This window comes from Bombus flavifrons, chromosome 7, assembly GCF_040668555.2.
Source record: "Bombus flavifrons isolate JBK064 chromosome 7, iyBomFlav1_principal, whole genome shotgun sequence".
Classification (NCBI taxonomy): Eukaryota; Metazoa; Arthropoda; class Insecta; order Hymenoptera; family Apidae; genus Bombus; species Bombus flavifrons.
The window spans coordinates 7,730,461-7,750,911 of NC_138448.1; the positions used below are offsets into that span (position 1 = coordinate 7,730,461).

General features: G+C 37.2%; 1 protein-coding gene across 1 annotated transcript in view; it reads right to left on the minus strand.

Annotated features, from left to right (window-relative positions):
- The window catches only part of Cow (Proteoglycan Cow), a 237,333-nt gene that overhangs the window by 11,515 nt on the left and 205,367 nt on the right, over nucleotides 1-20,451 (minus strand). Inside the window, exons 5-6 of the mRNA XM_069117301.1 lie at nucleotides 17,668-17,813; nucleotides 14,203-14,360 (exon numbers count right to left, since the gene is read on the minus strand). Of these exons, the coding sequence (XP_068973402.1) occupies nucleotides 14,203-14,360; nucleotides 17,668-17,813 (304 nt within the window). The remainder of the gene's footprint in view (nucleotides 1-14,202; nucleotides 14,361-17,667; nucleotides 17,814-20,451) is intronic.

Consider the following 20,451-nt stretch of genomic DNA (forward strand, 5'->3'; position numbering starts at 1 on the left):
AAGAAACACAACGGCGTTTCGTTGATCCTTTAATTAGCTGAGGAAAACTCATATTTATCTCGCTGATGGTGTATTACGGATGGTCTAAACCTCGAGACGGCGGAGGGGGCAGAATCTAGAATTTCCTTTCGAGGGATGATAACCCTACGTTACCGTGGAAACACTGAATCAATAGCGGGACTAGTTTATTAACACGCTGAAGGCTAAAATAACAGATCTAACGGATCCCCTTAATAGACCGAAGCTTTAATCAGAGTAGGTAGCTCTGTAATCTCATGGAAAACACGAGTTTACGAATTTAGAAATTTCCCAAGTGTTCCCAAATTTTATATTTAAGAACCGCAGGTAGCAATCACGAGACGTTTAACGCAAAATTTTCTAAATATCTGTCGTATTTTACGACTGAAAATCGTCAATCCTTTAGTAAATGATGAGAATTATTTTACACATTAATCGAAGTCGCATGTACATGTTCGACGTTATATAAAAATACATTCTCATTTCTCGAGTCATACGTGGAGTTTTTATCGAATACGTTGATTTAATAAAACGTGCCCAACATGAACAGCGAAAAACGTAAATATTCACGAATCCTCCCTCGTGTGTGCAAGAGGTGATATAAAAAAGAGATAAAATGATTTTATAAAGCAAACACGTAGTTTATATAACTTTACTTCTGTATTGAAAATTTTGCTCGCAAGCTGCCAAATATTTTTAATGCTTTCATGTTTAGAATCTTATATCGAAATGGTTGACAGGATGAAAATGAACCAGTTCTTCGCTATTCGCGAAATTAATTCTATAATACGATAGCTAATTATACGTCATATTTTTCTTCATAACAAGCTATTATCGGAAAGTTATTGCATCGAAAAGTTGTTTTAATTATCGCGAGAGAATCGCGTCTTTCGAACGATATTTCAATCTCGTCAGGTTGGTACGCGTGATTAAGCAAAATTATACAGGGATATCCGCGTTTAATAATCCGGTATCGTCCGTTATGTAAAATTAGTTCGATAATTGGTAACAACCTCGACGATGGACCGTGATCGTTCGATAATTTCCCTCGATCTTCCTCGTATACGTCCAACGAATCCGGCTTATGAAAGATAATCGATGCGTCGTATGATCCTTTTCGTTACGTATTCGACAATCCCCGGCTAATTTTCCCCTGTACTTCCAGATTCGGGAAAATTCAATGCCACTCCGCCGAACGATTAATTAATCGTTCGGTTTTGTTGTTGATGAGCGTTCATTAGCGTCACGCGGTAGGTAATTTCCCCCGCCCTCTTTTTTTTCCCCGAGAATAATTCTCGTGGAAACGTTGATGCGATGTAATTAGTGTTACATGAATATTTCACTGTTCGAGGAAATAATCATTTATTCGTCGGTTTATTTAATTATTCGAGAAAATATATATCAAGATATACGCGTCTCGTATGGAATGGATTTTATCATAAAATAATCGAGCAAGATATGATTAACGAAACAACGACGCGTTAATCGATCAGGATTTTGCATGGATAAGGATCGTAAATACACAGCGTAGTAAAGTTGTAGAGATCACGTGCAAGGATCCGAACGAAAAGGAGTTCGTACGGTTCAAGGAAGTCTTAAAGCGAAGAGATTTAAATTTGATGGAAATTTCATAGTTGTAAAAACTCTCTTTTTCTAAGGATCATGTGCGGCCGAAGGTGCAAAGAAGAATTTCCCAAAGTTCATCGAATGATAACAGTGATTTGATACGCTCGAAGGAAGGATGCTAAGTAACTCAACCAATCGTACTTATCAGAAACTAGTTTAATTTCAAGGGGAAGTCAATACCGGCGTCTGAATTATCCCATTTCTTTCACTCTCCTTTTTTTTCTACAGGGAAGGGAGACAGTCCGACGTGATAAAGAAACGGAGATAAGTATTAATTACCGGCGTAGTGAGGAATAATTTAAGAAGGCTTCCAGGATTAATTTTGCTCGCGTACAGCTTCCCGAATTAAACTCTTCTCTCTCTCTCTCTCTCTCTCTCTCTCTCTCTCTGTTTCCTTTTCTTTTATTTTCTTTCTTTCTCTATTTCAAGGTCCCTTTATTCACCAGCGACCCTCTATACATTTTCCTTCAGTTGTTTATCTTCAATCTTGCCGCGCGACTTATTGTTTTTCTTCGTTCTCCTTCGCTGTTTCTCTCGTAGAAGAAAGAAATAGCACGGACCAATAGGAGAATCCTGGCGGAATGGAGCTTGAATCTTTTATCGTTTCTGTTTTGCAGCACAGAAAACGGGCAAGAGGTGTTTTTATACACAGAAAACTCGGCCAGAGACACGTCTGAATAGTTTCATCCAAATGTGTCTGTCACTTTTCAAGATACGTGTACACTCTCCAAGTATTGGGTCGCGGAGAGATGAAAAATAAGAAGAGCACAGAGAGGATTAAAGTATAGGCACCTTACGTGAGAAATCGTTTCTTACTGGCGCAGAAAATTAAAGATATTGATTCGATGCGAGGAAATGAATTTTAAAACAGAGTTATAGTCGAATGGGATTAATAGACGGCATTGAGTTCGAAGAACATGGATATTTTGTTAGAAAAGGAAGAGAAGAAAAAGCGATCGAAAAGGATTAAAGAGCGCAGCATCGCATTAGAAAAATTGTCTTTTGCTGAAGGAGGATTGAAAATACAAGAAAATAATCGGTAAAATTGAAAGATCAAAGATTAAATCTCTTTCTTTTTCTTCATTCGTCTCGAACATCTTTCGATTCCACAGTAACAATCGCAAGATCCATTTTCTAAATTTCATTCAGAATTATCGAATACCTTTTTCCTATAATTATTATCAATTCGCAAAAATTTAATTAAAATTCGATTAAAAACGAGCAAAAATCTTCCAATCGATATTGCATTTCTATTTTAAAATGGAAATTTATCGATCTCGCTGAATTTCTGGCAATTTCACCGTCGATCGAAACTGAAAACAGTGGTTAAACTCGAAATGATATTTACTGACTACGCAGTGATAGAATCTTCGAGGCTGCGAAGTGTCGAGATCAGCACGTTGTCGAGGAAAATGCGAAACTACCGGCCCAAGAGCTGGTGGAGATTAATTAAGATCCTCGAAAGGAAATCCGCGGACGATGGATTTCCAGATTTCAGGCGAACGTTGATTACCGAATCGCAGGCTGAACTTCGATCGCTTTTAGCCAGCCCTTGCTGCTCCTAATCCTTTCTCCTTTTTCTCTCCATCAGACTTTCACAGAACTTGGATCTATAAATCCTATAAATTCTCGTTCGAATAATTAGCGGCCGACTAGAATTTCCTTCGATTTTAACGAATTTCAATGATAAAATAAACTAAAAACACTCTTAACAAAGAAACGTACATTAAGGATAAGTTCTCGTTTGAAAAGTTAACAAACGATTAAGATTTTCTACCATTGTAATGGATTGGATACTATTCAAAGATAAAATAGATAAAATAGAGACTTGTGCAATAAGGAGAACCATCTATCGGATTTATTGGAAGAATCTGGAAGATCTCAAAGTCTTGACATAAAGAATTTCCACGTAATCTTGACATCATAGGATGGCGTAATTTACTCAAAAGATTGGAAAATCTACCATAAAGTCTAAATTCTTCGATATGAGAAGAACTCTTCGTGAATTTTCACGAACGTTCGTAATTCGATCGTTACGTTTTATGTGATACCAAAGGAAGTCACAATACCGTCAGATATTCTTCGTTCGAAATCTGAGAAAATAATTTCCTAGAAAAATTTGTCACGCAAACCTCTGTGATCGCCACTTCGTTCGATTACATTCACGTTCAATTAGACAAAGTAGCTGTCGTCGTTGATAGAGAAAGAAAGTTACAAAGTGAACAGGTCATCATCCAAAGAGAAGGAAATGAAGAAAGGAAAAAAGAGACACAGCGGGAACGACTACTAAGGAGATGAAAACTGGCCATATTAGAAAGGGACAATACGACAGATTTTCAATTTAAAAAGGTTTTTTTTTTGAGCAACGCGACGGAAAGCTTTTGTCCAATAATACCACCGGTCTTCCTTTTCCATTCTAGTCTCCGCTTCACGGGTTCTTGTCATTTGAATAGATTAGTCGATTCAATGAACATTTCACCGCGCGTGTTGCCTCCAACCGGTCTGTGTCTTCCATTCTCGATTTTCAATGCATTCCCGCCTTTGTCTTAGTTACCAGATTCCTCCGTTCTTTTATCCGAACCTCCGGCGTTTCACGGTGGCTGTATTGTCTTTTTAAAAATACCGCTGGCCGAACTTCATTTCGCGCTCGTTGGTAAAACGTCGACTGCGAGTAAAAAGGTTTGTCTCGTTAAAAGTTCTGTTTCGCCCTCACAATAAGCCCGGATTTTCGTGGGTGCGCTCGCCCCCCCCCCCGACGTTAAACTTTCTTCTATTTTTTCTCGCTTCCTCTTTTTTTTCACTGTTCTCGAGATACTTTCGCCTCGAAATTTAATTTTACTCGATCGATCCTGTCTCCGTTGGAAGAGGCGAGCGGACGGGGGAATACAGGGCTCGAAACTTTCCACTTGCCTCTGCCGAACACACGGCGAACAAATTTCAATCGCGCGCCCTGGGTGACGTTGCACAAACAACCACCTTGCTTCTCCGTAGGCTCATTATATTAATCGCCGTGTCGATGATTTTCGCGTCGCGAGAGATTAGAAGATGTAATTTCTCAGAATTTTAGATTTTGTTTTGCAAACATGCTTTTCGAAGTATTCGGTGAAGTTTTGAACCTTTAAACCCTTGAATCTTTGAGTCACTGAACGGCTAAATCTTTGAATCTTTGAATCTTTGAATCCTTGAATCTTTCAATCTTCGAGTCTTTGAGTCTTTGAATCTTTGAATTTCTGAATCTTTGAATCCTTGAATTTCTGAATCTTTGAATGCTTGAATTTCTGAATCTTTGAATCTTCGAATCTCCGACTCTTTGAGTCTTCGAATCCTCGAATTTTTGAATCCTTGAATTTTTGAATCTTTGAATCTTTGAATCTGTGACAAGAAAAAACTGAATAATCTAGAAGTTTGTACGAAGAAGTGAGTTATCTAGATTGCGTGATTATCGTTTTCTGTCGAGGTAGAAGCGCGGCGCGACGTTTGAACAAATGTTCCACATGAAAGCCCGCGTCTGGAATGAAAATCATAAAAGTGAAGTGTCCCCAGTGACGAAGGGCTCCGTTATCCTAAGGTTTCCTCAAGAATGTTCCACGAAGAGGAAAACAATGGTAGAAAGAACGAAAGAAAGAATAGGGGGAAGAAAAGAGAGAGGGCGAATGGAAATAACCTTCGAGAAGATAGGAATAAAGTGTCGCGGAGAATACGAGAATGTTTGTCGGCTCTGTTAAAGCGTTGATTTAATTAAGTCGACGTTACGACTACAGGACGTTACATTTATCGAGGCAGAGACGCTTGGAACATCTTGGACCGCGAACACTTTGCGGTTTACTTTGCCTCTGGCTACTTTTTACCGCTTCATTTCCTTCTGCTCTAAGTGGAAAAAGACTATAATATAGGGTCTAGATGGAAAATTGAGCGAATAACAAGTTCTTCTGTTTTAATTCGTTATCTTTCAATCTTTCGTTTCTGTTTTTTCTTCATTTATTCGAATGAAGAGAATATCAAAAGAATTGTGAAACACGTACATACGATTATTGGATTTTTATATTATTTAACAGTTAAATACTTTAACATGATATAATGAGAGAAATAATATATGTATGTTAGGTTGAAAAATATACAGACGTGTTTTAATAATTTTAAGTCACCGTTAAATGCTTTATAACATGTTTCGCTAGCAGGAGATTTCAGTTTATGAATATATAAAAAAGCGCTGTACACATTTCATCATTTCGCTGTACACATTTGCAGGGGAATATATTAAATCCGCGCACGTCGATTTTAATGAAATTTGCACTAGAGGATAGCTCTTGGTAAAATAAATCTATTTTTTCAACGTTTGTCGACGATCCATATTAAAGGGATGAGAAATTTGTTCAAAAACAAGCTTTCAAAGAAGATTATATTTTTAATACCGTTTATTTTCCATTGAAATCGTATTTTCTAAAATATCTTTCAGATTGGAATATAATTGCAATAGACACATTTACCTAGTCTTTGCAATAGAAATAGAAAAATTGTTTCAAAATCAGATGACAGAAATATCGCGATAAAAGTTATAATTCACGATGGAAAATCTGACCTTGACTAGTCACGATACCTCCATTAATTACAGAATTTATCTCTCGTTTCGAAACGCATAGAAATAATTAATTTAACCATAAATTTAACCACAAATTTTACCATATCTATTTATTAATTTTCTCCTTTCACGAATACAAATCTGTGATCAGTTAATCATTTGCTTGATTTAATGATCGAATTATGACGTCTCATACGAAGCCAAAAGGTGTTCTAATATTTATGAACTCCACTTTTAACGACTAAGAAGAAATAATTTGAAATATCCAATTTCCTACACCACTACCTCTTCACAAAAAAAGGGCGACGAAAAATAATTGGTGCTCTCGCGTCGTATAAATTCGACGTTTATCGAACTCCGGTATTCGCATTGGAAACGTCGTTGGCCGGCTGTGAGGCGTAAACTATTTCCCAAAGAAAGTTATGATTTACCGGCACAACACGCTAATTTCCGATTCCGGGCGTGGGGCTGTAGTTTCCGTGCTAGGGAATTTCAGACGGGTCGCCGCATACGCAAACAACCCCCTTGCCGGTTTAGACGCTCCTCGCTCGGTTCCTAACTTTTATTTATTGATATCCTGCTCGTCCTTTTTGCTTTCCCTTCTTTCCACTACGTTATTTATTTCGAGCAGCTCCGCGACGTCCGCCTACACTCCACTTTTCTTTCTGTTTCCGGTATTATATACGTCTTGAGAAAGAAGCAACTGAAAGTGAATATGTTAAGGGACTTCAGAGGGATTCTCATACGAGCGGAAAAATCGAACGATGTGCAGATAGACGTATCGATCTTTGCGTTGTAAGTTGTCGCGTTAAAAAATTGGGCTCTGATAGCTGTGGTATTCAGACTGAAAAATGTTCCACCAGACTGACGCTTTTTAGGGGATTTTGAGGTCGCTGAAGCCGAAACTGATGATCGTTGTTTGCGGACACAGGGCGTAAGACATTTTGGTCGACTAGTTGATGTACAATATCCTTGTCGATTTTGAAGATACACTTTTTTTTTTAATTTCTCTGTATCGTCACGGTCTTAGGTGAATTTCTCCAGTTAACGCCTTTATGGTGTCAAATGTTCATAAAGTCGAATTTTCGAAACCATTCACTTCCGTCAAAAACGATCCTCATTTTCGGCATAGCGATTTAAAATATCGTCGAAAACATACGTTGAGATAACAAATTTTGCAGTCCCGATACACTATACTTTATCCAAAAATTGTAATTACCTTTACATTAAAAAGATCATCATTGTGTTATAAATTTCTAATGATTAGACTGTGACTTTTCATATTTTCATTAACATAACTTTAGAAGTGGAATTTGAATAAAAATTTGTTTCATCTATCAAATATTATAATAAATACTCTATCTTGGATATTTTATATATCTTTGCTTATTACACGCATTGTGTGTTTAGCAACGAAAATGGGCTAGCATAACCGTTGATTTTTTATTTTTACTTTAAAGTTGCATCGTTAAAACTTCGTTAAATGTCACGAACGAGGGCGACACTTCTCTCTTAGCCCGTAACTGAACCCACGGTCCCTCGTAAGTGATTTTATTCGTCGCACAGCACGCGCGCAATCCGAAGAAGGCGGCGATTTATCGGTGATATTCCTGCATTGAATTGCGAACGACGACGATAGAGGGTGGTTTCCTTGTTAACGGGATTCGAAGGGTGAAGCTCCATTCTACAGGCTCGTGCAAAACTCATAATCACGCATAAAATCAACATTCTTTCCTACGTGATGTTTCAACGAAACCATCGACAACACTCAACTCCAAACTTATTGAATCATTCTGTCGATAACATTCTTTTTCCAATTACCAAATTGAAATTATTTTTAATAATATTCCCTTCTTCAGAGCGTTTCAATAAAATCATCACAAACTCTAAATTTATATCGAACTATTCTCTCAATAATATTCTTTCTGCAATTACTAATTTGAAATTGTTTCTCTAATATTCTTACCTTTCCACGCAGTCTGTTTCCTAATCCTTAAATTTCTTCAATTAACATGTTAACATCTTTTTTCGATGTGCTTTTCGTCAAAGGAAAAACCTAACAGTTTCGTCGGTAGTTGTCGTTAAAAATCTAATCTAATTAGTAGCGAAGATGTCGAATGGAATTATATTATCAAAACTACCGCCTTCTCGGTTTTCGACGCTACATCAACTTCGAAACAAAGTGAAACGAAATCTACCAATTTACGAAGCGTCGAATCACTTTCTTCGAAAGAAATTAAAATAAATCCACGGATATCGACGGAGAACGATCTCTGACGCAGCGATAACGTGTTCAGGAAATTACCAGTCGTTCCACGTGACATGCAGATCCTCGATCCAACGATGAAAGACACCATACCGCTGCCTCTTCTCTTGGTAGCTCGAGCTCCGTCTATTTATACGGACGGAAAGGGCGGAAATGGGGTAAATACGAGAGGCGGGATCACGGAGGGCTGTTGGATACGTTCAGTTTGTTTTTGCCCCGGTAACAAAGGTTCCGCGTATTAAGTTGACGGGACGGGAAAAGGGGAAATGCAGTTATTGTGCTACCCCTGGATCGAAATCGCCTTCTCTCCAGAACAGCGTGACGAACATTTGAACGGAGGGTTGAAAAAGAGAATAGCAGACACGACGACGTGGACGAGAATCGTTGGAATTGCGGAAAAAAATTTCAAGTTTCAAGCAACTAGAGTATTCTGATTTGTTAAGGGCTTAGGGTTTGATGAAGATTGCAGCAGAAGCTTAAGGAATTATATTACAGTATGATAGAACAAGCAAGATACGAAATAGCGTACAGTGTAAATCCACTTGTACGTATTCGCACTTATAGGAACAAAATTTTAGCGTCTGATAAACTGAACTTTAGCTCAGCTCTTATTATTTGAACTACCGCCGAGTGTCAATCCACTTATATGAACGTGTAACAACAAGACATAAAGAGCGAGGACACGAGTTATGTAACACGTTCATATGCTTTGCAGTCGATAGAAGTTTGCGACATTATTATATATTTAACAGGAAATATATCGTGGAATTCTCTGATACAAACACGAACTCCTATTAACTGAACGAAAAATTATAGATGGTGGGGAGAAAACTTGTTCCCTGACAGGTTGATTAAACGGAGTTCTACTGTGCATGAAGATATACTTATCATCTTTGAATTTATGGGTAAATGGTCTTTATAGACTAATTTATGGGTAACAGATTTACTGTTTTTATAGACTATAACTTTATATATAATAGTCTTTCCACAAGAGTTTTTTTAGTATGAAATAAATGTTGCAGTTTCAAGAATTTTAATGTGTAAGGATGCATCTTTTATAGTTGAACTTTTTATAATACAAATATTAAGAAGAAAATTACTATATGAGTGACTACGAATGAGGTCTCCGAAAATGGTCCAAGTCTGGTATACCAAGGACTAAAACATTGAATTACGGCAAATTGCAATATATTTACATATTGCACAATAACAGACACGAGCTATATTAAATAAAAAGTAAGAAACGACGACGATGTTTATTTAATCCGCATCTGATCTACCAAAATTCTCCAACGACGAACAACGAATTTAACCAAAGAGCAAGTATCCTGCTCTCAGGACGAGATAGTAATATCCAACGGTAACTTGAGCAGTAGCTGAAATCATAGAAAACATTGGGAACAAGAACGAGAGACGAGAAAAGAAGTTTGGGATAAATGGATCCGTCTGATTTAGATTTGCGACATCCATTGAACCCGCGTGACAATGAAAATCGTAAAGATAATCGATACATAAATTTTCCCGAGTCGGGAGAATGGGTGGAGAGACGTAAAAAGGAAAAGGACCCGCGTAAGACACAAGAGAGGAAGAAAAAGGGGGGAAAAAGAAGTAAGCAGAATCGACTGGGTCGCGTAAATCAAGGGGTGGCCAGGTCGATTCCACTGCAACCCCTACGTTCGTGAGACTTCTATCACTGCTGGTGTTTTATCGAGCGGTTCCCGTGCCACAGCCTACCTTCAACCTTAAATTACAAGGTCGCCGCTATAGAAAGCTCGCAAAGCACAGGTATTCCCTAGCGTGTAAGTCGTCGTGTCAGGGACGAAGACTCGAACGCTGTTAACGAAACGCTATCGTGTTTGATTCGAACGACGCACAGGGTGGCTTGTACAGAGTGCTTCAAGGTTGAGCACTTTTCCGAGTAGACGATGAATTTTTATTCGATAGATAGGAATATTTTCATCGAAAGAATTCGATGTTTCTAATTTAAAAAATTGGTGAATTTTCATTCGAGAATGTTTTGACGAAAAACGTACTGCTTGTTATCCATAGCTGGAAGATTACATTATACGATATCGAGGGTTAAAAATTGGAATATGTTGGAATACGATCGTTGGAATCTTTAATCTGCAATTTTGTCGAATTAACTGCTAATTTGTCAGATTTCTAAGTGTAGGGGTTGTGGATGCTTTTAACGACTGGAGATTCGGAATTAGGGATCTCGAAATGATGGGATTTTTAAATTCAGAATTTTATGGCTAAGGATAGTAAGATTTTATTGGTTGGAATATTGACATTTTTATTCTGATTGTAAGATAAAAAAAGAAAAAACTGTGGAATTTAAACTGGTAGATTTTGGGCTCTAGAGAATCGTATCTCTAAAATGTAGATCCTTAGAATTTAGGTTCCTGGGATTTAGGATTATATATCTTGGGAGCTTGAAATTTAGCGTTCTAAGGATTAGCACCATGGAATTTACGAGACTAGAATCTAAAAGGATTAAAGACTCTATAACAGGAAATTTAGCTGCTCGGTATTATTTTAACCTAGATTCATCATCGTTATCCGACTGGAGGCTAACAAGGTGTGTCAAAACATGTCCATCCTCTCGTCAACAAATATTTTTCACAATTTTAACTTCTCAGTCTGAAAGGACGAATCAAGCTATTCTTTTGACCTGTCTGTGTCGTTGACTTAGTCATGTATTTTATCAATATTTCTTTAAAGAATTTCTAAATAAGAGACGATCCGGACAAGTAGATCAGGTAAAAATATCTGCTACTTATTTCAGACATATCTGCTGAAATATTTACGGAAATTGATTTATTGAATTGATTAGAAACTTATATCACATATTTATAAATATATAAATATATGCATTTATAGACATATGTCTATACATTTTTATAAATACATAAATCAGTTTTGACAAATTGTAATGGAAAATTACAAATAATAATAATATAATAATATAATAATAATAATAATAATAATATAATAATTATAGTTGTATTCATGAAAATAATATAAATTCGCATAAACTCCACTAATATAACAAATTATGAAGATTTCCAGTACTTTTTAACTTTCTAAATAGGAAGTAAGCTACTTCCCACGCATCAGTTCTACTTGAATTCCCACACTTTCAACCATTACACATCACGATCTATCAAAAGCGGATCATCCACGTTGATAAGCTATAGAAAATTGTCGTGAGACTCTATGACGCGTATAGTTTCACCATTTCGTCGGATGAAATAGAATAACGAGAATGATTGAAGACGGAAAGCGAAGGAGAATGTTGAGGAGTAAAGGGGTGGTTTCGCGAATGGTTAAATGGAAAGCGATTTAAACCCCTCGGACCAGATTTATTTTGCAATTTAGCCTGACAGTATGCTGTTCATCTCGCGAATCTGTGATTTCCAACTTAAATAATTCATAGCCCCTAATACGAATAGTAATGACGGCCGTTTAAAATCCCTGTCCCGTTGAAATATTCAGGTCGCGAGAATTTTCCTCCATCGCCTCCGTCGACGAAATAAACGAAACCATAACTGTTTACGTGACGATTGAATTAACGATTGTAAATCAAAACAACGTCGGGAATATTTCAACGAGAGAAAGGCAGGGTGAACCATTAATTTGAATCCCGTTGCTGACCAATGGGGGTAGGTGGAAGGGTGGAAACAGGCTATCATTGTTAGAGCGAGTGGTGATGTTGGAATCAGAGAAATCGAAAGAAGAATTTGGTCATTTTTGTTGCGTCTTTTTTATCTTTCTTTTTTTATTTGAAGGAATCTATACGTCTGGCATTTCGTTCGACATTTAGTTTAGTAATGCGACAAAAGTTACACTTTTAATTTGAGATTTGAGAATTTAATGGTAGAACCGTTGATCTTCAATATGTATCAATATATTATACGTACGATGTAAAAATAATTGGACATGTGTAGTCAAGATTAATTTTGAAATATTTAAAAAAAAAACAATATGAGAATTTTAATTACCCTCTATTTCATTTTTTAATCAAAAGATAAGAAACTTTTCACCTTTGAGTCTTAGTTTCTTAATCATAAATTAAGAAAATTTCCGTTCATCCCCTTCGTTAACAAATACATTAAAAAGTAAGCATATTATTTTTAATGCTCTCCTTTCTTCACCTGCTAACACTTCCTTCACCTTTTAGCACCTTGGAAGAAGAAAAAGATTGCCGTTTCTTCTTGCACCCTAATAAAATTCCCATTTCCAGTGTGTTCCTTTAAAACCTGGATTCCCAACTCGTATAAATATTTTCGTGCCTATCTAAATATTTAATAAGAATTGCGTTCTGGAATACCAATTTTCAATATGCTTTTACCTGATTAAAAATGCTTTTTTCTATATACACAATCTTGCTCGAATTGCGATTGAACAAAGCTACTCTCTAGATCGTAAGATTTTGGGAATAAAAATTTCCGGTACACATCGAAATACGATTAGACAATTCAATTTGTCAGCTTTTGTTCGAATTAGTTGTCAACTTTTCAAACATTAAAGAGCTGGTGTTTTTTTCTCTAAGAGAAACTCTGGAAGAATATCGTCACGAATATCGTATAAGGAAGGAACAGAAGTAGGAAGGAACGCGATGTCTGGAAATGGAAGATGTTTCGCGAACTAGCTCTGAAAATCGCGATCGTGGCGATGATTCGCGCGAAGCACAGGGTTGGATGCGACGCGATTCAGCAGAATCCGAAATTGCTGACTGCCACGCGGTTCTGTTTCCCGTTCTCGCGGTTTTATCCGATGCTATCCCCGGTGGCTTCCGTGTTTATGCCACGCGAACCACCAGTTTTGCCGTATCCTCCTTTCGACCGGTTCTCTCATTCCTACCAGAGATGATTATACGTCATAATTTCCGTTTAATTGACTAATATCCTCGCCACGGCGGCCAACAACCGGCCGAAAACGATAGTCGGAACACGGTTCTCTGTATATTAGGTTACGTTATAAGCGCGAGGCATTATCGCGTTATTACAACAGGGTGAAAACGCCAGTTGATCTCCTACGTATACACCGCGAATGTTGTAATTAAAATTTGTTGCTCCTACCGTGTTCGGAAACTTTGATTATAAAGGTTGATTACTGGTTGCATAGGTGGTAAGAGATGTTACGTTAGGTTATTGTAAACTATGATGGAAGTTTCGGTTGATCTGTTTAATGGATAGTACACGTTACATCATGGGGTTATTACGGGTATTACGATATCAGTTCAGCGGCTACTGGCATCGGATAACCCCACTTTTGATCTTGCTACGGATACATTTTGGCGGAGATTGTATTAGATGTTATAGGAGCTTGAGGAAAGTTTAGAAGTTAAACTACTTTGGTAACCTGTTTTTCGAGCAGTTAACTTATTTGGAATCGTTTTAGCCATTTGACGAAAGTTCTATTAGGATATAACTTCATATTTGGTTTAGTAACATTTATATTTAGTACGTTCCGAAAGAAACGAAATTCCTCTGAAGTAGTTAATCTTTTTAGCTGATATTAGATTGTAATAGTTACCATATGTATCATAAATTCGAATCATCATTATTGAAACAATACAAATTGCAATAAATATCGTAAATTTAGTAGAATCTATTTGCAATGACAACAGTTAATGAAGACGTGGGAAATCTTATATTAAAAATAAATGCAAGTCCTCAAACAGGTCTTTGAATAAAACCGAACTTACCTTGGCACGTTTAGTGTACTTCAGGTATTGATAATGATGATTGTCATAGTTGAAGACATGAGGAGTCAAAGTGATGTCACGGTTCCGCGACATCTTGCCAGAGAGTGATTTCTGTCTTTGCAGCTGCATCTTCTTGTTGTGTGCACGCAGGTCGGCCGCTGGAAAATTCAATTCGTAACGTAGATTTTCATAAATCAAATGCACGATGAAGCAAAAATCGTGGGAAAGTTCACTGCTGAAAATTCGGAATGGCGAAACGAAGACTCATTAAACGCGTGTAAATAAATGAGCATTTGCATTCGACACACGCGGCGACAAGCTTTCCCATGATTTTTAAACAAACGCGACGACACTGTCGGCCACAATGCGATAAAACTCGGTTGTCGACGTTTACACGGCCGTTTCCGAATATTTTATGCCTTGTCCGCCGTAGCTTTATTAGCCGACCTGTGTTCGTTCGCATCGCGTTTAACTGCCAATGCTGTTTTCCGCCTGTGTCTATAATTAAACATAAAAACGGATGTGAAATGAAAAGTATTTAAAATAACATTCGACAACATCGAGTTAATCTCTGAAGATATCTCGAAACGTTCGTGGATGTGGATGTTTTCCAGTAATTTCATTCGATCGATGTCTTGAACATACATACGTGTATTGCCACTTACGCAGTTAGATTGACGTTGATAGATATTTTAACTTCCGTTCTTCGATATAACCGAACCATCAATTCGGATTTTCTCAAACAATACCACGATAATCTATTGTTTCAGAGAAATATATGGATCCCTTCCATTATCTTCAAACTGTACTCTTACTTATGTAAACTAGATTGATGTTGATGGACTTTATGCATCTCGATTTCTAGAATAACATAATTGAAAATTCAACGTATGAAACTTTAATGGACAACCTTAACAGGAAATATCATAGGAAATACCGCAGAAAAACATTGTACGATATACGCTTATCTCATTTACGATATTCCATCTGATTAATTAAGCGACGTGTCAAGTTCATCTTTGTATATCGAGTAAGAAAAGAAAATGATAGAGAAATGTTTCTCAACTCCAAGGCGTAATACGTTTCCTTAGACTCGGACTCGTTCGTCCCTCATTTCGAGAACACGCGGCCTCGTACGCTTTAACAGTGACATTATTGTTCTAACAGGCAATTATGAATATTCATAGTAGATGTGTTTGTCCGTGGAAGCAGGCGGAGAGACGCAAATACGAGCTCCACTGCTAAACCGACAATGCGCGGTTGCCTATGAATAAACTAACGAATTAATTCCGCCTGTAAAATCAGAAAACGTTCACGCGAATTCGAGATTACGAACGGTTCGTTAAGGTAATTAAACGTCTCCCCCACCCCTATATGCGTCCTATTTTCAAAATATATAATAAGAAAAAAGAATGTTGCAATTCATTCATTACAAAAAAAAAAGGAGAAATAAAAAAAGAAATAAAGAAATAAAAAAGGTTGTTCTGAAAAGAGATAAGAAAAAATGTTTCCATTTATAAACGTGTGAAAATTCGTTTTGGGAAATTGATCGGGGACGTACTCCGGTTTGATACCGCTATCGATATCGATTCTGAATTTTCGATACGCCACAAAGGAGTATCCTGGAACCATTAATTCGCCTCTCAAAAGCTGTCTGCGATAAATCAAACCGGCTTTCTGGATAATAAATCGAGTTTGCATGGCCTATATTCGCCTTTCCCTATCTTTCGTGTATCCTTCATTCCTGTATCCCTTTTTACGTAACATCGCGAGAGCTGCGTTTTGTTATGCTAATTCAATTTCTAACTTTATTGCAATCCATGAATTTTGTACGTCTCGATCGGAAAGAAGATTTTTAACGTATTAGTCCTAAGACGCTTCAAGTTTTAGTGAGTTTGCTAATGTCTCGAATGAAACGTGAATATTTTCTTTCAATATTTTGCGTTTTACGGTTGAGAAAAGCACGGTCCGATCGAAAATGAACGAGGAGAGAAAATGAGCCGAAGCGATCGAATGCAACGTAATCGGTTAATGCTAGGAGAGAAATATCAAAGTTTTTCGGTATCTCGAGTATTTTAAGCAGATTCTACACGAAGTTGACCCGAATACTTCGCTGCACGCGAAGAGAGGATGTCGCGGATAAATTGCCCCACGCGAGTTTCTTCAAGGCTGAAAGAACTGTAAAATTCTTCTACTTTAGACTTTCACGGAAATCTAATTTTCAACTCTTGGTACTTTATCTTGGCGGAAACTACTGTATAAACTTCTACATCTCCTCCAAAATTTTATATCAAGTTAGATATATGTAGTTTTTATTCTGGACGCTTTAAAAGGGTGCGCTATGCAAATCACGGCACGCGAGTTTTTGTGAACCCTGAAATAACTGTAATATCGTTTTACGTTAAGTTTCGTTGGCGTGTTTGGCGTGTGATTAAATTCAAATAGAATTTATGTAGAAATGATTAAATTTATTATATAATACTACATAATAATATTTAACTACAGAGTACCATCTATTTTCGTGCGAGTTTCTACACGGACTGTGGTAAAAGAAAATTTATGTTATTTCAAAATTAAAACGTTCTTTCTGAAATAGATAGAATTTCATACTAAATGACGTCGTACTAATAATTAAATTATATTCTGGCATGAGAAACGTACATGTGATACGCCACGCTCAAATGTCATTTGACGCCAAGGGGTTGGTTTCTATTCCGATCCCATATAGATGATCCCTATTTTTAGAGCAACTTTTTTTAATATTAAACTTTATGAGAATCAGGTCATTTGTTATTCGTTTATCCACATACATATTTTAGAATATAAAAGCTACATCTCTATTGATTTTTTGATTTTCATGTCGCTTGAAGAATAAAAAGAAGCATTTGTATTTGTCGTAGCTAACAAGAGGAGTACAGCTAACACAAGTCTTTAAAGAACCATGTATAATAATGCACTGATTCGTTTGTAATAATATACAAAATACAGAAGACATAGGTAAAGACATAAATAACGTACGGTCGATTCGAAATCAAACTAAAAAAAGGAAAGTTTCAAAAATATAAAATCGATTGCCAATATATTGAATCCTAAAATTGGTCTTTTCATATATAAATGAATCTTTACCAAGAATTTCGTATACAAATCCTTCGTCTCAATAGATTAGATTCGTTTTTATAGTTAATGGAATTGTACCAAAATAACAATAAAACTAAACGAAACAATACTCGATTTCTAGTTTCTCTAATATTCTATTATTCCAAATTTTTCTTCCATTCAAATTCATTGACCAAATAGCAACATCTGCTCTATCCGTATCACCTGTTTTACCTTTTAACTTGCAATAAGGCTTGTTCCATAAGCAGTTTGATACGTAAGAACGATGTTCACGCGAGCTCGAACCCACTGACACCGATTTCCAGCGTTTAGAAAACGTTTCCGCGACGAAATACACGCGATCCTCACCTTTGCAGGGGCAGAATCCTTTGCAGGCGATGCGAACTGACGTGTGGTGGATGCAATTGTGGTATTCCAGTCGGCATGGCGAACTGTACGTGCGATTATCGCTTCCGCAAAGGAACGTCGGCTTCACCACAGGACATTCTTGACATCTGGAACAAAAGGGGGAAGCACGCGCGCGCGCGTCGTTAAATGAAACTGTTCTCCGCGCAACGCTTTAATTGCTCGAGTGCATTTCCCTTCTATTTTCCCTTCATTCTCCATTTCCATAACTTTGTTTCCACCGCACAAAGTGGACGATATTAAAATACCGCGAACCTACGCTCCCTACGAGCAGATTCTCACATTTTTAGATCTTTCAGTTTCCCCTCTTTTAACGATCTTCCCTCGTTTTGATAAACTTTCGTTTGGTAGTAGACTTGCAAATGCGGTATTTTCCTGCTTTGCATTTGTCGTCGTTGATACGACTGCAATTAGCGACTCGTTGTTAATATTTCATTTCTGATAATAATAGCAACATCTTAGCTTTGATATTACAAAATCTGTGTTGTCCTTTATGCATTTTTCCATGTCTCGACTAAAGTATTAGCGTTTGTCGGTTATAAGATAGGAGACGTGTTATTTTCGTGCAATGGATTCGATTATCAGTTTATAATCAACCGTGTTCACTATCAAATTTCCAATTTGCCAAAGAGAGAACTCGTCGAGTAACAAGATAATCCTACGACAAATATATAAATTTCTTTAGATTTAATTACGAATAGTTAATTACGATTGTCCAGCAAGTAGTTGAAGAATGACTTTAATATTTGGATCTATTCTTTCATTCGCTCAAACTGTGTCGATTATACCATACAAGGATAATAATCAAGACAAAGGTGATCATGCCCTATTCGTTAAATAGAGGAATTTTCTTCCAAACAAATCTACAATGTTTCCAAAACAAGTCGAAATAGCTGGCTTTTAACGTAATACGATAAAAGGCGATTCAGAGGAGGCTTTTCATTAGCGTAGCATAGCTTGATTAAAAAAGTAAATTACTCTATTATTCCTTTTCGTATCTGCTTCTTTTTTCTTTTACTAGAACAAAGGGTAATTAAATGGATTTTGCATATAGCGAGGAACGTTCCTCAACGTAATAAAGGAACTGTATTAAAAACTAAATTTCGCTTTTCAGCCCGTGTCGTGTATCGTAATTATATAACATAATAACGTCGATAAAGTACTGGGAGCAGGGATGGTTGAGTTCTTTGTCAAAATTCGCTCGCCATACCCTCCCTCGCGTAGGGCGGAAAAAATTCCGGAATTTCCGTAATGCTAGACGAGAGAGAAAGAGAGAGAGAGAGAGAGAGAGAGAGAGAGAGAGAGAGAGCTTCATAATCGTTAAGCACTGCATCGTCGTAACACGAAATTACCAGGCTGTAAGGGTTGGGCGCCAGTCTGCGCGCACCAACAATGTTGCACGTCTCGTGAACAGGGATGTCTCGTAAACTGAAATACTATTATAATGCGTTTAGCGTGCTCGCACGAGCGGCTATGTTAATTATAATTTTATAATATTACTTCCTGCATATATTATGCCATTAAATTTTCTTTGCTTAGAATTCCCTTAACGGAACAGTGAAAAATGTTCCCGGCACCGGAAACCACTGGGAAACACGATGGCGCATGGCAGAGAGCCAGATAAATATTGCTGCGAATCGTGTAACCTGTGAACATCAGTGTATTCTTCCTGTGTTTCGATAATGAAAACATCCTCGTGTTTGGAATTTATTCGTTAGGCGATAGGCACCGTGTGAATTAAGTGATTTATGACCCAGTTGATGATGTTTCCGTTATTCGGGATTTTGGAATTCTTCTGATGGAATGGTTTTTGAGATTGGATCGACTGATCAGTGAACAACTGATTTAGTTAGCCTTCTTAACTAGATCATCAAAATTATCATGTGATTATCATAGATTTAAACAAATCGTCGTCTACAATCAGATCACGTTGAATCTTCCTAATGGAACGATACAAATTGCCATAAATATATTGCAATAAGTTTCTTCAGGTGTGTAACTGATTCGTGGAAACACTGATTCTATCGTTACACACGTTTCACTCTCTCACGTTTCGCATCAATTTTCTTTGTAAGTAAACAATAAAAAAAATACAATAATCCTCCTTCTTTTCAATCATAAACTTATAACAATTGCTCTAATTACAACAATTTTCCTGAACTCTTTAAGCAACGAAGATATACGCGCGATATTTACAAAAACCGATTCCACTCTTCGCTCGTTTCATTCTCTTAGGCATCACATCAATTTTCTTCGCAATTAACCAGTCAAAAAGGGCAATGATCTTCCTACTTTTCAACCATAAACTTATAATGCTTGTCCCCGATTACAACGATTTTCCTGGAATAGCAGGAGCTAATGAAAATGTACATGCGATATTACAAAAACTTCTTAATTACATCCATTTGATTGAGCCATAAAAATTTCAACCATAAATTACAATCTCTTTTCCGTCCTGCAGAGAATCCACTAGGCGCTTAATCATTCCTCCGTTTCATCCTCCATCTTTAATCCTCGAAACGAAAATAAAAGGAAGAAATTACGCTCCTTCAGGTTGCGTCAGCTGAAATTCTCGAGCCGGTTTCTCGATTAGCAAGCTCGAATCAACAGTTGTAGCTACGAAGAGTACGGTATAAATGGTACCGCGTAGAATTACGAGCGGTTATGGCGGCATAATAAAGAAGGGTCGCTCTGCGGATTCGGCCACAATGCCGACCCGCTAGGTTG